The 21,679-nt window shown below is 34.6% G+C and overlaps 1 protein-coding gene across 1 annotated transcript in view; it reads right to left on the bottom strand.

Annotated features, from left to right (window-relative positions):
* Window positions 1–20,871, bottom strand: part of LOC150105012 (carboxy-terminal domain RNA polymerase II polypeptide A small phosphatase 1-like) — a 184,554-nt gene extending 163,683 nt beyond the window's left edge. Inside the window, exon 1 of the mRNA XM_090395454.1 lies at window positions 20,700–20,871. Coding sequence (XP_090251580.1) covers window positions 20,700–20,772 — 73 coding nt within the window. The 5' untranslated portion in view covers window positions 20,773–20,871. The remainder of the gene's footprint in view (window positions 1–20,699) is intronic.
* Between the last annotated feature and the right edge of the window lie 808 nt (window positions 20,872–21,679).

The following is a 21,679-nucleotide window of genomic DNA, read 5'->3' as shown; positions in this document are numbered from 1 at the left end:
GAACACAATGAAACTGTGACAGGCACACAGCACTAAACCAAGTAATTGTAGAAACAATTTAAACTGTAACTTGAAATTATTCACTTGTTCTATTCTTTTATTATTTATTTTAACATTGACATATTTTTTTTTTGCTCTGCCAATTACCATAATTTTTGTCTTATCGGGATTTATCTCCAAGTTGTATTTGTTGCTGGTTAGATTTAGATTATAAATCACTAATTTTAGGTTCTCTAAATTATTGGCTATCAGAAGAATATTAGCAGCATATTTTAAGTGGGTGATGTTACTTCCATCACTACTATGGAATTCTCCAACCACCTCACCAATGAACAGGTTGAACACATATTGAATATTCCAACTGAATATTGTTTCAATATTCCTGAATTTTACTATTGTCTATTTGTCTTTATAGCACTTTCTGATTATACTGACAGATATGGTTTCAATCCTTTTTTTTTATGCAGCGTTTCTATCTACTGAATTAAAAGCTTTCATGTAGTCTATAAAGCATATAAAAAAGAATTTATTGTCAAATCTCCTAGTTTCTGTAAAACAAAGATTGCATCCCTACTTCTCTTCCATCTCTGAAACCCATTTGTTGTTATTCTTCTACGAATACTTCTACATACGCTCTCTATATTTTATTTTGAATCATTCCAATAAATATCTTTTAAGTATGGTTCAGCAATGATATACACATTTTCTTTTATCTGCTTTTTTATCCCACAGGTTAATATATTGGGATGATTTTACTTAGTCTCCATAATAAATTTAGTTTAATCCTTTATCCAAGTGTAAGTAAACAAAGTTTGTGCCTGAAGTGCCAGGACTGAGGCAACTCGTGGTAAAGGTGGACCAAGCTCTCATCACAACTTGTCTTAGTACTCCCATAATGCAAAGAACATCTCCTTGCAGACATGTATAATGCTATGCATTAAGGAAAGGGCCACTACCCAGACCAATTTCAACCTTTATTGAAGTCTCGTCAGTGGGAGCCAGACCCAGAGGTGGTGATACTAAGGTGGAAGCAATGGAGAAGTCATCTTTACCTATACGAGTTGCCAAAAGGTGTCTCACCTTATTATTAAATTACTCTGGATTTAGAGAAAGATGTTGGAAGTTTTTTCTCCACTTGGTTAGACCATAATAAATTTAGTTTAATCCTTTATCCAAGTGTAAGAGTATAGGTAAAGACAACTTCTCCATTGCTTCCACCTTAGTATCACCACCTCTGGGGTATGGCTCCCACCGATGAGACCTCAATAAAGGTCAAAACCTGTTTGGATAGTGGCCCTTCTCTTAATGCATAGCATTATACATGTCTGCAAGGAGATGTGCTTTGCATTATGGGAGATACTAAGACAAGTAGTGATGAGAACTTGGTCCACCTTTATCACGAGTTGCCTCAGTCCTGAAGATACTTCAGGCGCACACTTTGTTTGCTTTACACTTGGATAAAGGATTAAACTAAATTTATTATAGTCTAACCAAGTGGGAAAAAACTTACTTAGTCTCCAGCCATCAGGGAGTTTCTCTTTTTCTAATATTGTACTGTTTTCACTACTCCTTAATGTTTAGGAGAATACATATCTAAAAATTATTTAATGAAGTACAGCACAGTTAACCCATAACTACCATGATGACATCTCCTGTCATTATATTTTGGTTCAAATTATCTCAAAATTTCTTTTTGTCTTATATTATACATAATATTACTTTTATGCAGTTTTATTTTATTTCTAAAAATGAATTATTCAAGGGTTTATTAATGATACTTTTTGAAATTTACCCATCACTTCTTCAAAGAACATATGCAAACCCATCATAGGTTTGTAACCTATAACATTCGAACCATAGGCAGGCTAAGTATTTTTTTTAATCTATTTTATAAATTTTATTTTTGTATTTTTATTTATATTTTACAAAGTCTGTAAACCCTGCTCTAGAGACCAAACATGGGACTTTTCCAAGCTACTACAGGCCTTCAAAAAACAAGATGATTATTTCAGATCAGGCAACGAAATTCACCTCCTGCCTAAAGACATTCAAAACCATTCATGTCTATGGCAGGATTCGAACCCACAGCCTGTTGGTTAGAGAGTGGATACACTAACCACTCAGCCAATTGGCTAGCAATGTTTAAGAGTAGATTGTGTAATACATAGTAGCAACAGAGTTTGGATCAACCACAATAGTTGCAATGGGTTAATATGCACATACTCCATTTAGAGTTAAAGCCTTGTGGAACAATTTTTTTTTATGACTCCCACATGCAAAACGTATTTTTGTTTGTTTTGTAGACCTATACTATTTTCATACCACGTGTGGGTTAAGAATTTTTCTGTTTTTTTTTTTATTATTAGTATTATTAATTTTATCATTGGTATTTTTTTATTTTTTATATAGTCCAAAAATCCTGCTTTAGAGACCAAACATGGGACTTCTTCAAGCCACTTCAGGCTTCCAAATAAGCAGGGCACTGATCTCCCATCTAAAGACCACAAACATCCATGCCCACAGTGGAAATCAAACCTATGATCTGTTGGTTGAAGAGCAGGTACACTAACTACTTGGCAAATCAGCCAAGTAGTTAGTTCAACCACCCTCCACGCAAAGAAACCACTCCTCACCCTCTTGCTCAGTTTCCTTTCGTAACTTCCAGGGATGGCCCCTTGTCATCACTCCTTCCCGCTGTTCAACCAAGCAAAAGAACTCCCCAGCATCAACCCTGTAACCACCTCTCAACAGTTTAAAAGTCTCAATCATATCACCTCTCCTTCTTCTATTCACCAAACTCTGCAGTCCACATTCCCTCAGCAGATCCTCATAACCAAAATTGTACAGTCCTGAAACCATCTTTGTCATCTGTCTTTGTATCCTTTCTACAGTTAATTTATCCCCTTCAAATCCTAGGGACCAAATCTAAGAACAATAGTCTAAGTGTGGTCTGATCAGAGACTGATACAATGGAATGATAACCCTTTTATCTCCGCAGGTCAGTGTCCTTCTCATAATTGCAGCAATCCTCTGTGTTACCTTCACCACCTTTGCAATATGTCCCCTAAATTTCAGGTTTCTATCAATCATCAACCCCAGATCTCGTCTCCCCTACTTCCTCCAGTATAACTCCTCCCATAGCATATGCAGCATCCCATCGATGTTTCCCAAACCTCAAGACCTTACATTTTGCTGCATTAAACCAATACCCCCCATTCATTTGCCCATCTATCTAGCTTATTCAATCCTCTTGCAGGGCTACCACATCTGCACTATTACTAATAATCCTTCCCAGGTTTGCATCATCTGCAAACAACTGAATATCCCCTTGCAATCCACTGGCAATGTTATTGATATAAAGGTTAAACAATATAGGTCCTAGTACTGAGCCCTGTGATACCCCACTTGTAACCCTCTGCCTCCTTGAAACTGCTCCGCCATCTCTGATACCTATCAGACAGCCAAACCTGAATCCAGTTGATCAATCTGACATTCAGACCCATGTGCTGCAACTTATATATCAGCTTATCATGTGGCACCCTGTCAAATGCCTTCACTAAGTCCAAGAAAATGGCAGTATATGCCTTTCCCTCATCTAATGCTCTTGTAACTTTATTATAAAAGGCTAGCATATTGCTAAAACAAGAGCACCCCTTCATAAATCCATGTTGACTCTCACAGATAACATTACCCTCATCTGCCCAATGTTGTATATGGTCCCTCACTACTTTCTCCAAGATCTTAACAACTACTGATGACACACAAACTGGCCTATAATTAGACACTTCCAGTCTGCTACCTCCCTTATGCAATGGCACTATTTTACCTTCCTTCCATTCCATGGGCATCTTTCCTGCAGCCAGACTTTCATTGAAAAGCCAGGTCAAAGGCACTGTCAGTTCCCTAGCACATTCTCTCGAAAACTCATGGTGAAATACCATCCAGTCCCACAGCTTTACTGACATCCAGAGTACTCAGTATTTGAAACACACACTCTCCTCCTGTACCTCTAAACCTCGAACCTGCCCTATCCTTCTAGTATTAAAACTGACTCCTCCAGGATGAAATACTTCAATAAAGTGTTCATTGAACAATTCCACTATGTCCTCTGCATCAGTCACTCTATTCCCATTTTTATCCCACAATATCATTCTTCCAGTCATTTCTCCTCCTACTGGCCACATAGCTAAAAAATTCCCTAGGATTTTCTTTGGATCTTAGGGCCAATATCCTCTCATATTACAGTTTTGCTTTCCTTACCACACTAATCACTCTTCTGGCCTGTGTCTTATATTCTTCATGCATCTTCTCTTCACCTGATATCTCTTCCATAGCCTCTTTTTCGCATGCAATTGCTGTTTAATATTGTTTGTCATCCACTTTACTCCAAATTGTGTCCTCTGCTTCACTCGTGGCATACAACTTAACATTGCTGCTAACAAATATTCTTTAACAATTGCCCATGCACTAATGATATCCTGGCCTTCCAATTCCTCCCTCCACAAATCTTCCCGAAGTTGACGTCTAAGACTATTATAATCACCTGTATTATAATTTCACATAAGTTCCCGTCTCTTTGATACTCCTGCATGTCTATTCATTTTCCAAGTCAAAACCATATGGTCACTGTCCCCAACTGGTGGGAGAGATGTCATCTCGGTTATTATCAACTCTTCTGATGCTATAACCAAATCCAAAACTCTTGAACCTCTTGTTCCATCTATTACATGTTGCCTAAGACATTTGTCCCTCAAGAATTCTAGAAATTCCATTCCCTTATTGCTACATGCATCTTCCTCTCCCCAGTTTCTACTGCTGTAGTTAAAATCTCCCATAACAATCATTCTTCTTGTATTTTCTAAGCTCAACTGTCTGAACATCTCCTGGTCCACACCCTCTGTGCTCCTTGATTTGTAGCAACACCCGCACTAAATATCCCGTCTTTCCCATCTCTACCTCACACCATATGCTTTCAAAATCATTAGTGTCACTGCCTTCGAAGGCCTCCACTCTTAGAGGACATAGGTCGTCACTTATCATAAGCAGTACCCCACCACCACGCTTTCCCCTCCTATCCTGACGAAAAATGCTATACCCAGTGACTTCTATTCCTGTTATTATATCCCCTTCTGTCAACCACATCTCAGTGATCCCAATAATTTTTGGCCAGGCTGATGCCATCTGCACCACTAATTCCTCTCCCTTATTCCGGATACACCTGGCATTAGTATAAAGCATATAAATGCCATTGTTTCTATACCCAGCATTATCCCCCTCTAGACTCCACTGGGCTCAGTGTTACCTGATGTCTCCCTTCTCCCAAGTATCCATTCCCACAAGAGGCCACCCCTGCTATCATCCTCCCTGGGACACACTGAGTCGTTCAGAACAGCAATCTCTCCAGATGCCTACGTCCTTCCTCATTCAAATGTAAGCGGTCTCTCGCATACAATTCCTCTCTTTCCTCAAACACACTCCAAGCATCCACATATACCAGTCCTCTCTTGTCACACATTCTCGCTATTATGCCATTCAATATCACCACTCTTCTGTTCAGTTCGTCATTATCATACCTAGGCAACACGCACACTATTTTTCCTCTCTCTCTGTCTTCTTCCATACAGCCTCAAGCAAAATTCTCATATCTCTCACTGCCCGACTTAGATTACCACTCAAGTCATTTTTTCCTACCATCACAATCATCTCATCCACCCTTTCACCTCTCTTAATTGCCATAGCCACCCCCTTTCTATTGTTCCTCCTGGCAAACACTCCTCACACATCCTATCTTGAACACCATGGATCATTGAGTCGTCATACATTATACCTCTTACCATTCCCTCTCTCCTATTGTTTCCATTCTCTCCTCTTTTTTCATTCCCATAGGTCTCTCTCATTCCCTCTCCTCTACTGCTATTCTCTCTTCTAGCATTCCCATACCTCTCTCTCTCCTACTGTTTCCATTCTCTCCCCTTCTAGCACTCCCATACATCTCTCTCATTCCCTCTCTCCTACTGTTTCCATTTTCTCCACTTCTAGCACTTCCATATCCCTTTCTCATTCTGTCTCTCCTACTGTTTCCATCCTCTCGTCTTCTAGCATTCCCATACCTCTCTCTCATTCCCTCTCTTCTACTGTTTCCATTCTCTCCTCTTCTAGCACCCGCATACCCCTCTCTCATTTCCTCTCTTCTACTGTTTCCTTTCTCTCCTCTTCTAACACTCCCAAAAATTCTCTCTCACCCCTACTCTGATTCGGCTTGCATTTATCTCTTCCATTCTTCTAATCTTATCTTTCATACTTCTGCTCTCATTCACAAGACATTCCACCTCCTCTTTTTCAGCTCATCTATCTCCCTCTGCAGGTCAGTCACTCTTAATCTAAATTCACTCTCCCAAACAAAACCATCTCCTAAACTTTCACAGTCACTCATGCCTTCCACACTGTCAACTATTATTTTCTCATTCATATATATATTTTTTTCATTCTCTCCTATCACACTACTTGTCTTCCTACATTCATTTCCCGTTCCTGGAGCAACAAGGTCGGATATTGATATTTCGAATGCATTTATTTCCTCCCACTGCCTGCATTTTGCGCACATACGCTCTCTTTCACAAGCCACATATCCAATTCCCGAGATGCATACATGCCGAAAGTACTGCATGCCACAAAGTCCCTTATGATATTGCTTATAATAGAGTTCTTAAATGGCGGAGGACTTGGCGATACGCCACTTGCGACTGCAGCTGAATCCGCCATCATTCCTTACTCTAAAAAGAAAATTCCCTTACTTATTAGCATGCTCAAAATTGTAATTATGAACACACCAACAGTAATTATTCTTTCCCAAACTATCACATTCTCACTTCTACATTTCATCTACAATGTTTGATTTTATTACTTATATTTCTGAAATATCCTGAAATCAGTTTCGCTGTGAATACTTTGTTAAATTGTTCGTAGTTTTGGGAATCAAGGCCAGAAATTGTAATAACTTAACAAATTATAAAGTATAATAGTTTTTTTAAACTTTATTTTTTCATTACCATATGGAAAAGAAGGTTTTTTTTTTTTAATCTACAAAACTTCATATAAAAGAGCTGGAAGTACGAGTCAAACAAGCAGGTCAAATCTAATTTTCCAGACTGGTAGTAACAGACAACAATAACTTGGCTGTCATAGCACAAGGTCAAATTCCTATCCACTGAAGTGAAGAATTTTCAAAATTGTTACATACCCAGTTAAGCATGCAACACTTAAAGGATTGCTAGGAATGGAGTCTACAGCCTACTCTTCATGCCACCAATATAAACCTGTTATTGATTTATGCTTGTGTAAACAAGAATCACATTTGTGCTTATAAAAAAAATAAAAAATAAATAAATAAATAAAAAAACCTCCATGGAATATCTTCCAAAGTGTACGTGCATGTTGTTTGAAAAATGTCTGATATTCAATCAGAATAATGTGTCAACAAGGGCATGTATTATGCCTTATGATTCAGAACCAAATCAACCTAGAGAATTAGAAATAGTCTTTTATAGAAAAGTTCAAAAATTTTAGAGCTTTATTTTGTGAAAAGAATTAAAATATACAGTCTTAAATAGCTGTCATTTTTGTTTCGCAAATGTCTATCAGAATAAGAAGAATCCCATAAAAACTTCTACCTGCTAAGATCTTCTTGTTTCAAAACACCTATTCATTTTATTGTTGGAAAGAAATTTACATTTTTTTTGGAAGGGGAGGATAATTTATGCTGCTTTAAATTAGCTACCAAAAAAAACAGTAAAGAAAATGTAAAAGCAATATGATCAGGATCAGGGAGCTCTTATCAATAATAATAATTATCAGACTTGTAATAAAATGGAGTAATAGCACTGCTACTGGTATGACTGCCATACTTAAAATCAAGGACTGTAATTTTATTTATGTGGTTAACACAATTGTTTTTTTCCTTAGGGGGAAAATGTAACATGCAGTGTTTCGGTCAAAAAATGAGTTTAAGACAAATTTAATAACATTACAGAAAGTTCCTAGCAATTTGTTTTTCAATCTACAATGCAATAACTGATGATAATTCAAAAATAGCTATACTCTTGCATTACTTACTCTGTATAAATCCCAAATCCAACCAACATTAGGTGCATTACCTCATGTTTGGGGTAATGAAGAATTGCATACAGCTGAATTGTACTCATTGAATCTGTTACTCCCAGTCATCTTTCATTCCATCCACCTGAATCCTGTGGAACAGTCTCCCCTGTGAAGCATGTCCAAAGAACTACAACCCTCCAACAATTCAAGAAGAATATCAACAGATTTCTCTACTCCTGACCCCCTGCCCACTCTCAGCATTTGTTTGCTATAGGCTCTATAATTGGATCTTCCTGCCTTTGTGAGTTGAAGTGATACATAAAAAATTATTTTGTAAAGTTAAATTTATAATCAGATTTTCAAACAAAAATATGTTTATATAGCTCTGCCTAATAATAAATAAAAAAGGATGTAACAGTATAATGTAATGTAATGGTCTAATGAAAATGATGGATGACTTGTTACCTGTTTGCAGATGATGCAAAAATTTGAAAAGCAACAATAAAAATGATGTTATGTCGAATTCATGATGATTTAAATACTAACTGATAAAAAAGCATTAAAATGTCAAAGCTATGCAGTTTGATCAACATAAAAGGAATGATTATTATGTTATATTTTAATGGTCAGTGACTGGAAAAATGAAAGATCGAACATGTTGATGGATATCAAGTTGAAATTTAGGAGTTAAATCATGCGGCAAAAGTTTGTGGCAATGTGTGTGGCAAGCATAGCATCATCTCACAAAAAAGGGTATCACAACTGCATAGTATACTCTTATAAACAGAAGCTGGTGACGAGTTTTCAAGCATTGAGAATAGAGCATTACATTCTTTATTCATTTAATGATAATAAATAAACACCTAGAGTATATTAATTAACACAGTTTAAGATACTGCTTATATATCCATGGTCCCCACAGTGGGATTCAAACCTGTTTAGAAGTATAGCAGATATGTAGTGCAGATACCCAGATAAGTTGCAGAAAAGAAGTATAATGTATTACTACTAGTAATACATTATAGACATAAAAGATTATTCGTAGCCATCTATTATCTAGTCTAATAGCTAAGATTTATCTGCAGATCTAAGTGAATCCTTAAAATGAAAAATATGTTAAGAACCTGGTAATCAGAACTTCACAAAACTCATCACACATTACACAGCAAAATGGAGCAGAAGATATTAAAAAAAAAAAAGTGGAATCCTTATCATGGCTTTTCAACTGAAGGCGAGTTAACCAGTTTCATTCACAGAGGTGACAGTTTTCCTGTAAAATCAACTAACCAAAGACCCCAGACAGACAACTGATACACATGAACTATGAGATTGGATTAATTGTCCTATCCTAGCACATGAAGGTTACAGGTATCTTCTCCCTTACCAAGAAACTGGTTATTACTTCTTGGGGGGGGGGGAGCCAAAGTGTGCACACACAATTCACGAGAACCTTTGTAGCTCAGTGTATGTGGCATTTGCACACCATGGCACTTAACTGCACGAAGGAAGACTTCTTGGTTTCAAATCTAGTCGGCGACTAGAAGAAATTTTTCTAAGCCTTTTTTTCAATGGGTTCCCGAGTTAGTCTATCTCTGGCATGGGCAAGCGGGTTTTTTCTCCAGGAAACTCTGGTTTTTCGTCCCATAAACTCAAGAAAATCGACCTTAGAACCCACGTTATTTCAGACATTAAATACGAGTGTTAGGGTTACGGACTACGAGATGGCGGCACTTGTTGAGCCATCTCTCTTCACTGCGTGATTAGTGATAGCCTTGGGCCAGATATCTCTGATTGGGTACCATTGGAGATTGAACTGCCCACTCAGTCTCCAAAAGTTAGATAGGGCTAAAAACGGCCTCGCCTACTCCCTATATATATATATATATAGGAATTTAAAAAAATTAGCATTAGCTAATTTTTTTTAATTTTTTTTTTTTTTTTTTTTTTTTTTTTTATCTCCTAGCTAATCTTAGATGTGTTGAAGTAATCCAAACAACCTATCACAGCAAAAGATTTAAGAAAACCAAGCTACTTTAAAGAGATAGTTAATTTTTTTTCATAATAAATCAGTAGGACTGATATATTAATGAAAAACAAGATCATTTTTAATAAATGAAACTATAATACACATGATAAGTAAACAAAAAAAAATTAATAGAAAAAATCATCCAAGCATATTCTTCAATCATACATGCTGTTTTCACCCTCCCATCAATGTATAGTTCCCACTTAGCATGAAAGTGAAATTTACTCATTCCACTTTAATAATGAAGACAAAATACCAAAATGCATGGTCTTAAGTCAAAGTTTATATTGGAATAATTCTGATTCTTCTTCAAATAAAGTATGCCATCAGTATATTGATAATTTTAAAGAAAAATAATAAATCCATAAAACACGAGTACAATTTTTGAATATAAATGTGTTAAATGTCTGATTAAATTATGATTCATTTTAATTAAAATCGCACACATTTAGTCTCTAAATGCATTTAATCCTTATTTCTTCAATACAATATTTTTAAAGCTAAAACTGCTGAACAACCATAAATAACATGATTCAAGAGCTGTCAGTAAACAGTGATTTTACTGAGTCTTTCTTTCTTTTTATATAATGCTGTATTGCAATAGGCTAGAGTTCAGCAATGCAAAGACCACAGATGCTGTGGCACCCAAAAGATATTCAGTGTCCAAAGATCGGAAGGAAACATTTGCAAAGGAAAGAAAATTAAAAAACAGGAAAAAAAAGGGTTAGTTAAACTTTTTTTTTTTTTAAATTCTTACCAGACTTTAACATATGCTTGCGAGTCACTTTTTTTTAAGCATGAAACATTTCAATTCCAAATGCTCATTGAAAATTACTGATTACAATTTACAAATGCTGAAGAAAAGACACCTTAAATTACATACCAATTACAATTTTTCTAAAAATCTGCAGTATCATTTTTCACATTGAAGTCCATATTTATAATAATTCCTTTAATCATTTTTCTTAATTATACATATTCATATCATTTTAATAAATACTTGTCAGACATCCACTGTTCCTCCGTTTTATCTTCTATGTACTTTTCTCTTACTTTTCTTTTTTTTTTTTCTGATGGCATGCTTTTTTATATTATTATTATTCCTGATACCTCCAAGGAGTCCGAAGACTCATCGCGGGAGGACATCTTCAACTATCTCTACACCTTACCTCTACTAAGAATCAACGCCATCTACCGCCCACCTCCAACACCACCACAACTAGTAATTTTTGTCTGTAAATTGCGTGTGTTCTGAAGGGCCGATTTGTATGTATGCGGGATGAAAAACCCGAGTTTCCGGGAGGAAAAACCCTGCTACCTCCGTATGAGATCGGCTAACTCACCATCGATTGAAATCGACCAGATAAAGATTCCTTACCAGATACCAGATAAAGATATAGAAACTCGTTTTTTTTTTGAAAGAATGTCACCCTTCATCCATTCTCTTTCATTTCAACTCTGAAACAATTGCTGCATAAATCTGTTTTATTTATTTATTTATATATATATATATATATATATATATATTTATTTATTTATATATATATATATATATATATATATATATATATATATATATATATATATATATATATATATAATAAAGTAACAGAGCAATTGATCAGGAAAATGCATAATATTCTTTTTTCTTTTTTTTGGAATTTGAATAAGATTAACCAGTTACCACATAATTAGTATATAAGCTGCAACATATAAATTAGATTTAGTTGTTAGAATGGATTAGAATTTGGCTATCTGATATAACATTATGAGAGAACTATGTTAATGATGTTGTCACTAGACTGAGAATAATCAGTTGTTTGCAGATGATGTGAGGCTAGAGAAGGTTAAGTATAGTGCTAATTAGGTCACAAGAACACATCAAAGGATTATACAATTGAGAAGAATATTAATCAGCAGGAATAAAATGGTAATAGTTCCACTGTATAAGGCACTGATCAGACAATATTTTCACTATGCTCAAATCTGGTCATCAGGATTTGAAAAAAAAAATCTAGAAGTAAATAAAAAAAAAATGATTTCAGGAAGCAGAAGCATTAGCTGCAAGGACAGATAGAAGGCATGAAATCTGCAGAGTTTGGCAGATAAAAGATGAAGGAGTACTGAAACGTTTAAACTGCTGAAGGGTATTTAATGGATGAATATGAGAGAGATTTTTCAGACGGTGGAACAAAAGGAAGGACAATAATTAGGGAAAATCCCTGGGAGTTGTGCAGGAATGATAAAGAAAATGTTTTATGTGGTGAGTGGAATGCACAAAAGATTGAAAACCTATAGTATGTTTGTATGGCTGGAGCTAAAGATACCTGAATACACTGTGAATGCTAAGAATGTGAATGAGTTTAGGAATTCAACTGCAAGGCAGAGTAGACCTAGGATAAATCTGTGGGCAAACATCCAGAGAGTCCACAGATTTATCCCAGAAGGTCTACTCTGGGATATAAACCTCTATCCCTTCAGCCACTAACTCAAGGAGAGTTGCTGGGCTTGAAAAATGCACTCATCTGTGTCAAGTGAGAATTTTTAGTTGAGTAAAATAAATAAAATAATAATATTGGAAGTTTATTTTTCACTTGGTTAGACTATAATAAATTTAGTTTAATCCTTTATCCAAGTGTAAGCAAACAAAGTTTGCATCTGAAAATATCTTCAGGACTGAGGTAAGGTAGTGCAACACCAGGCAACTCCGAGCAAAGGTAGACCAAGCTCTCATCACTCCCAGTCTCAGTATCTCCCATAATACAAAGCACATCTCCTTGCAGACATGTATACTGCTATGCATTAAGGGAAGGGCCACTACCCAGACCAGTTTTTACCTTTATTGAAGTCTTGTTAGTGGGAGATACTAAGACCCAAACGTGGAGATACTAAGGCAGAAGCAACAGGAGAGGTCATATTTACCTATAGGAGTTGCTAACAGGTGTACCACCTTATTAGTGAATTACTCTAGATTTAGAGAAAGATGTTGGAAGTTTATTTTTCACTCTCTAAATCCAGAGTAATTCAATAATAAGGTGGTACACCTGTTGGCAACTCCTATAGGTAAATATGACCTCTCCTATTGCTTCTGCCTTAGTATCTCCACATTTGGGTCTGCCTCCTACTGACGAGACCTCGATAAAGGTCGAAACCGGTCTGGGTAGTGGCCCTTCCCTTAATGTATAGCAGTATACATGTCCGCAAGGAGATGTGCTTTGCATTACTAATAATAATACTAATAACAAATCAGAAGAGTTTTGGTTTAATCATTAGTTTTACTTATGTAATGCCAATTCTGTTTCATGTTTTTTATTTAATATTATTTTTTGTATGTTTACCTTACATATTGCATTCTATTGGAGATGCTAGTCATTACAAATACAGTTTTATACAAATAAATTTTATCTTTAGAGAGTGCTCAGTTGTACCAAAAGGTAATTAGCTTAGTTCTTACTAAGAGTGCAGAATTTGTTGAGAAAGATTTTTTTTCCCTCAAAATATTCCTTTATACTGATTCTGATTAGTTTTGAAACAATGCCAATGTTTCAGAGCTAATCAGAATTGAAGCACCCTGATGTAGTTATATATTGACCTAAAGTTTTTTTGTTGTTGTTGTTGTTTTAACTGGAGATTTCATGATATTAAAAAAGGGATTATAAACAAATGTTTTCTACATTTGTTTATAATGGCAGGAAAGGAACTGATTTTTTCCCATAAAAAGCAATTGAACACAACTATAAAAAATAATGATAATAAATGGCTTGTATCACTTATAAAATGCATTAATTTTTACTTCACAAACTGATATATAAGTAGTTAACATACTTGCTTCAACACTTGTAGTTATACAGTGTAAAAATTATCCACAGCATTAACAAAAGCTTATAAACTGACCAGATCCAGGATTAAACATGACTATAATATGATCTGAAACTTCCCCTAGAATTCTTCACATATGGAAGAGAGCGATATGCTTAAAGCTGACCCCTCTTACAGACTCCCTTCAGTCACTTTCTCAAAAGGCACTCTGTTTCCACACTATTCATTTTCTACAGGTACTTGCATAGGCACTGCTCTCTGCTGAACTGGCCTCTACCATTCCTCCACTTTCTTCTAATCATGAGAGAACTAAAGCAGCCATTGGCCAACACCCATATATTGTCTAACTCCAAACATGCCAAAAAAACTCATTTTCCTTCATTATTCTCACCTCTTCTTTGGAACAATTCCCCCATATTGTTTTATCTGTAAGTACAATCTCCAACTCTTTAAGAAATATATCAAATAGATTCAAGATGCCAAGAAATTATATTCTTGGTTTAATCCTTTATCTAAGTGTAAGCAAACAAATTTTGTTTGCTTACACTTGGATAAAGGATTACATCAAGAATATAATTTCTTGGCATCTTTAAATTATGGTATAACCAAGTGGAAAAATTTTCAATATCAAATTGATTACCTCTTTCTCCTTAATCACTTATCCACACATGGCACTGTTGTTATAGGTCTTCTGACCTTTTGTATGTAGGGTCATTATAAAAAGGAGGGGAAAAAAATGTGTGTGTATATATATATATATTTATATATTATTATTAGTCAGCCCTGGTAGAGTATACTCATCTGACTACTGAGATATTTGCCTGACTGATGAGCCAGTACAATTTTTTCAAGCCTGACTATAATAGAAATGGAAGTAAAAAGTCTGGTTTTGATCACTACTATTTCATCTACTTTTCTTCATTTCAATGTATGGAATGAATTTTGTAATAATCAAACCAAATAACCAATAATCAAATTCATGGATTGGCTCTAAATTTATTTTTGAAACAAATTAAGAAAATTTGCATTATACCATATTTTCAATCCCTTAGTAACACTACTCATCACAACCAAGATTCCTTATTCTTTCTTGTGGAGCCCACACACCAAAAGTTCAGCTTATATCTCTAAGTGAAATAAAATGAATTACTGGAATGTCTTAAAAAAAAAAAGGAAGGAAGCCTCACTCCACTCCCTGCTCATATAATATATCTATACTAAAATATTTTCCTATACCAATATTCCATCTGAGTTTACTCCTTTCTTCAAACACCGTTTCCTCTAAATTATGCCTCCACAATAATTTAAAGCAAACCATAATATATACATATGTATAAAAAATAAGCAAGTCATTCTTCTTTAACTCTCTTTATAAAATTAAAAATACAGTGATTATGATAATTTGTGTGATAAAATAGTCTTGCTAATCTGAACTTTCTGATGGTTTAATGTCTGCAACTATGCAACTAGCACCTGCAGACAGATAACCTCTTTCTTTTCCAGTGCAACATGCTTTTATTATTATCATTATTATATGACACCTCCAGGGAGTCCAAAGACTCCCTGGAGGTGTACCCACTCCGCAACTCAGTCCATCACTATGAACTGCAACTACTTTCATCATCGCACACCAAAGCCATCTTCCACCGACCACCATCACTAGTATTTTCACAGACAATCACAAACATCCATGCCCTCAGCGGGATTTGAACCCGCAGCCTTTTGGCTGGAGAGCGGATACGCTAACCACTCGGCCAACCAGGCCAGCTTTTAAGTTTTTAACTTATATGAAATGGTGTTAGCACTTTGTTGGGAAAACTGAAGTTTATTATGAAGAATGACGAATAATGGAGGATAAAATAATGGTTTTCATTTCCAAAAGAATGATTTCAGTGATATGACAAGAACTAAATGTCAGAATGGGAAGATTTAAAACCACTATCAAGAATTAACACTAGCAACAACTGCAAGAAGCCAATAAAATTAACAACCCTTCCAAACCAATAATACCTGGAAGTTAATTCTTAAACCCTTCCATGTATGATGTCAGCTCACTGGTCTGATTGGGTAGTTGAGAAGAACGCATAAATCCCATGGTATGTGTGCTTGTAAATGCATGTCTTTAGGTAGTAAATGATTTTCACTGCCTGATGGTGAAGGCTTAAGTTATTTTGGATTTAAGGCTGAATCAACTGAGGCTGTGAGGCTCACGTATTATGTCTGTTAATAGCATGTGTGTGTGTGTGCTCTTATGGCCAGGATGAAAAATGCCAAGTTTCCATGAGAGGCTTAAAGTGGCTTGTAAATAGCACCATAGTTATTTACGAGCTCAGTCTTCAGGGCAGGTTACTGGATTATTCACCATGGTACTTAATGTGTTATAGATTTATAACTTCGTATGGATGGACTGTCCTAAAAATTGCTAATTTGATTAATGTTTGACATTCCCTTTATAACTCTGCAATGAATATTACTTACTTTTATTAGGCACATTTTGAAACAATGTATAAGCACTCATTAAATTCAGTTTGTTTATCCACTCACATGTAACACTCTGGCACTGGACTGACTAAACTCTGGCTGGCTGGATTTTGAAATTTGGTAATTGTGATATTTTGGTTTACACTGGACTTTTAGTTTCAGAATTAAGCAAGATATGTAATCATTTTATAAATAAGAATAAATTGAAGATCTGGTTACACAAGCAGTTAGCATATCTGCTCTCCAGCTAACAGGCTGCAGATTTGAATCATACTGGGAATAATGTTCATGGTTGTTTTTAATTGGTAGATGAATATCATCGCCCAGTTTGAGAATACTACCTGACTTACTGGAGGCCTGAAGTGGCTTAAAAAAAGTTCCATGTCTCTAAGGCAGGGTTTTTGGTTTATACAAAAAATATTTTAAAAATTAATTTTTAAAAAAAGGAAAAAAATCCTTAGCCCACATACTATAGGTTTTTAGTCTTTTGTGGGTAGAAGCAACATAAATAAATAAATTGAACTGATAGGTTACAATCCTAAAGCAGCACTGGGTTCAACTATGATAATCAGTGGTTATAGGACAAATGCAGTTTACAAACTATTGCATACTTTGTAAACTGAACAAATGACTCAGCTGGTTGGTTCAATTTAGAATAATGCAATAGCATTTTGTAACGATTATTAGATGTTATATTACTTTAACAGACTGGAATTACTGAATGTTCTTATTGACTTCTGGACATAATTAAAATTATTTTTTCAAATGATTTCCATACTTATTAATTCTTTTCAAAATAAAAATACAAAATTTTTGTATGTTTATTCTATATTTATGTAATTTAAAAATAATAAAAATTATTCTTGTGAATAAGTATCTTTTTTAATCATTATTATGTCACAAGTGCCATTAAAAACTCATTTAATTCTTCTTAAGTCACATTTTTTTTTTAGTTAGTCCAAACATTTCCCATGCAGACCAAGAGATTTTTCAGCCAATAGCACTCTGTGATGTGCTGGCATCTATTTTGCAAAATTGTTCCTTTGAAAGTAGCATCCTTGGCCTTCAGCAACTGTGATCTTTTTTTTTTAAACCCAAGACAGCAAATTAATTACTTATTAAGATAATTATTTTCATGAAAAATATCACTATTATAATGATTTGAGTTGGTGTGGAATACCACAAACTCCTTCAAACCTGGATGAAATTATTTTTTCTCCATTCCATTTTCAGCTTTCTTCATCCAATGCATTCCAGCAATCCTAACAGTTTCAGTTTCATTCTTGCCATCTCTTCCTTGCTCTTCCACTTTGTCTACTATCCATAGGTCTCCACTGTGTCAATAATTTAGGCCATCTTGCAGTGTGTCCAGCTCATCTCCATTTTGAAGGCATAATGTAACTGATGATATCCTGTACACCTGTTCTCAATCTTATTAAATGGGTGGGTATTATCCTGTCTTTAAGTGTCACCCCAAGAATATTCCTTTCCATTCTTCTCAGGGTAACTTTCAATTTGTGAATCATAATTTGAGTTAAGTTCCTCAAATGCCTATGCAAATAATTATATGAAAGCAGAAAATTTGGCTGGACTCAACACCACTGTTAATTCTATACTCCAATAATTAAATTATTCCTCAAAGAAGTTGGTTTCAAGTTACTGTTTAAGGGAGTGGTTAGTCCTAAGTGATGTTTGCACTGCATTTCTATACAAAAAATATTCATATGAAATTTAGGACTTAACAAATTCAAATCCATATTTTATTTAAAAAAAACTTGAACAATTATGAAATACTTAAGCAATGTAATCTCATTTATATCAATGTTTGTTCCAGAATGATACAAAACTCAAAAAACTGACATTTGGTTAGTATAAGCAACATAGAAAAATCAGTTTATTGATTTTCCTAAGTAAACATTTCAATTGCTCCTCCCTGGGACCAGTCTGATTAGCCAAATGATAAATATCTCTAACCAATAGGTCATGGGTTGAAATTCCTGTTCTACTAATTCATTTCACAGAAGGGATTACACAAAATACAAAGCCATGAGCATCTTATAATGGTGGTAAGGCATTGTTTTCTAGTGAGCTGATGACCAGCTTAATGCAAATACAACCACAAATGCCCAAGGATTCAACTTAAGGAAATACCTGCTCCTAATGATCCCTATTTCCTCAAATTCTGAGACCTCTCAAGCATCATTAATTACAAAGAAATCACTAAGAAAAACCATACTGGAGAAGATCAACATTTAGTTTCAGTTAATTTGTAAAAGTAACAGAATAAATGTGCATATAAACTTAGGTTGACATTTGGGGTGGAATTCAAAAGGAATAAAAACATCTATTTATTTGCTAATATTCAACTGGTTTTCTAACTTATCTTATCCTTTTCCTTTATCTCCTCTTAGTTATTTTGTTCCTTTCGTGTGTGAATATTAGAATGAGTAACAGAACAAATAAACACAGTAAATAAATTGGAAGGATAACGAGACATTTTGAGCAAAATTGTAATGTAACATATTATATTAGATAATTCACATACACGTTTTTAAATAAAAGGAATATAGAATAAATGAAATTTAAGAGACTAAAAATGGACTTCATGGAGTCCATTTGGAGCTTGGAGAATTCGTGAGACATCCATGGAAGAAAGTTTCCTACTTTGCCAATTATTGAAGAAGGAATAGAAGCTTCATCTTAACTATCTTATATAACAGTCCAGCATAATTATTCAAGAAAAAAGCAATTATCTGTTAGAGATATAAAAAAACAAGCAATGTAGTTTTTTGTAAATACACTGCAGTTAGAACACTTGTTCAATAAAATAAAATTTTTTAAAAAATAGTGCCACAGATGTTTAGTTATGTTTGATAAAATAAATTAATATTATAATGAAGCATTTTTATTCATACACTCTGAATGCGGTTAAAAAACTTAATAATTAAATGATACAAAAATTATATACTGCAGAACGTTGCTGAAATGGTAAAAATTTATAGCATAAAAACAGAATGCAAAATAACTGAATGTAGTAGCATTAAATTTATAAATTGATTTCAGAATCTGGTTAAGATTTAAAAAACAATTTACCAAACAGAACAGTTTTGGAGAGAAAAAATTACGCATCCATTTTTTCCCCTTTTTTTTTGCATGAAATTTGGACGTATATTAGCTAACTTAGCTGTAGCATACATACATCAGAAACATGTTGGCAAACAGTATTTTGAGTAACGTATTTCTACTGAACCGATTTCAAAATATTTAATAAAACGATTGTTAAATAGAAAAATAAATAAATATAAATATAAATAACTCAATCTTTTAACGATTTCGGCCAGCACAAATATTCTATTGATGGATTAATTTCCGCTGATAATGGAAATAATAATAAAAACTCATTACGACTATAATGTATGTGGTGTATACACACACATATATATATATTTCATATTTTGTGAAAATTTGTACATGTATATATATACACACACGCACACACTAACTGTATGTAATAATTTTTTCGATTTTCCATAAATGCTTATTAGGATCACTTCGAAATTGATTTATGGTAAGCCTGATTTATTGCGCATCCTCAGATAATGAGATAAATCGTGTCAAGTCTCAAAATTTGTGACTCTAATTACATACACACCACTAAAACTTGCTTAAATTGTCACAAAATACGAAATAAACCGCTTTCGAATTTTCATTATTAGCGAGCATCTATCCTATTACGTACTGTATAACAAATACAATGCATAACAATAATATAGTGGTTTCAGGGAGTGAAAAAAAAAAATGCAGCACGCGGTCAACAGCTGTTAAATACACTACATAACAGTACGTAAGTTTTCTCAAAAATGTAAACATTGTTACTATTCATAATTAACTATTTAACAAGTGATAAAACGCGGTATTCTTTATCAGATGATATCCCATGCGGAGGTTTACTAAAAAAGTAATCTACATGATATTTATAATAGATTTGAAAATTATATACAAGTCAACGCTGCCCAAGGCGAAAGACTCGTGTTACGTCCGCTGATGTATGCAATTGCTAAGCGCTTTTCAAGATTGCATGACAGCTTCGTGGTAATATATATTACATTACAGAGGTAAATAATAAATGCAACAAACTATTACATATAATAAATAAACGGGTGCATGCAATTCGCCAAACCCTTCAAGTCTACAGTATGCTACGCCCTTCAAGGAGCAAAATGCTACAGGTTTGAATTGCAGCGCACCCAAGAGCGCCATTTTGTATAGTACCGACCTCTTTCTGGAGGAAAACTAGTCAGTTGTTCCTCATCCCGGCTTGCTTGAGTAATTATGGACGTATTGTCCATCTAGCCTTCCTTCGTGGGCGCCGTCCCGACGGTTTATTATCCAAACTGCAACAACAAAAATCGAGAAAAACTGTCAAATGAAAACCACAATATCGCCGACCGTAGACATACTATAGTAAATATTACTCTTTCAAAGCGCATGCGCAGACGATACATACACGTGACCTCTGAAAACTAACAGCATGCCTTCAATGCTATTTTACTACAATAATCCTGCTAGAGTTATCCCAACGTTCGAAGGCGTAAGCACTGTTCCGTGAAGGAGCATGACGAATGTTATTAGAATAAATTAATAAAGCGTTGGTAACTAAAATTTAAAATTCCGTATTTCTTACACGCAGTGCAATAATTGAGAAGAAAAAATGACTGAGTACTGCATTTGCAAAAACCTCATTTCTAAACCTAACTTCTATGCGTGAAGAAATTCCTGTGTTAAAACATAACTCAGCTGTTGAATTCCAATTCACAGGATATTCTTATAAATGTTAAGGGCTTCGTTAGTACTTAAATCATGTAGTTGGTGCTAACAAAGGGGAAAAAATCTTTACGAAATAAGCAACCATGACAACAACAAAAACAACGTGATGTAATTGTAAAGCGATGTAACTTGCAGAAATATCACTTCAGGTTTAGGCGCATTTGGGCTATTTTAATAAGGATTCTTTGGCTTTCCTCTACAAAACTGGGACGGAACGGCGATATTTATTTCTATTAAAGATATTTTAAAATAATAATAATTTAAAAAAAACTGTTGAGGTATTGGCAGAAAATATGTTTCAGTTTTGATCATTAAGAGACTAGAAATTATCATTAAAAAAAAAAGATTGGTCAGCGATCTTAACTATTTCAATCAACAGCAATAATAACAAATTTATTATTATTATTTCGTGACACCTCCAAGGCGTCC

Source organism: Typopeltis vanoorti, chromosome 7 (genome assembly GCF_054136105.1).
Source record: "Typopeltis vanoorti isolate ZY-2024b chromosome 7, IOZ_Tvanoo_1.0, whole genome shotgun sequence".
Classification (NCBI taxonomy): Eukaryota; Metazoa; Arthropoda; class Arachnida; order Uropygi; family Thelyphonidae; genus Typopeltis; species Typopeltis vanoorti.
This window is presented reverse-complemented; position numbering and strand designations above follow the sequence as displayed.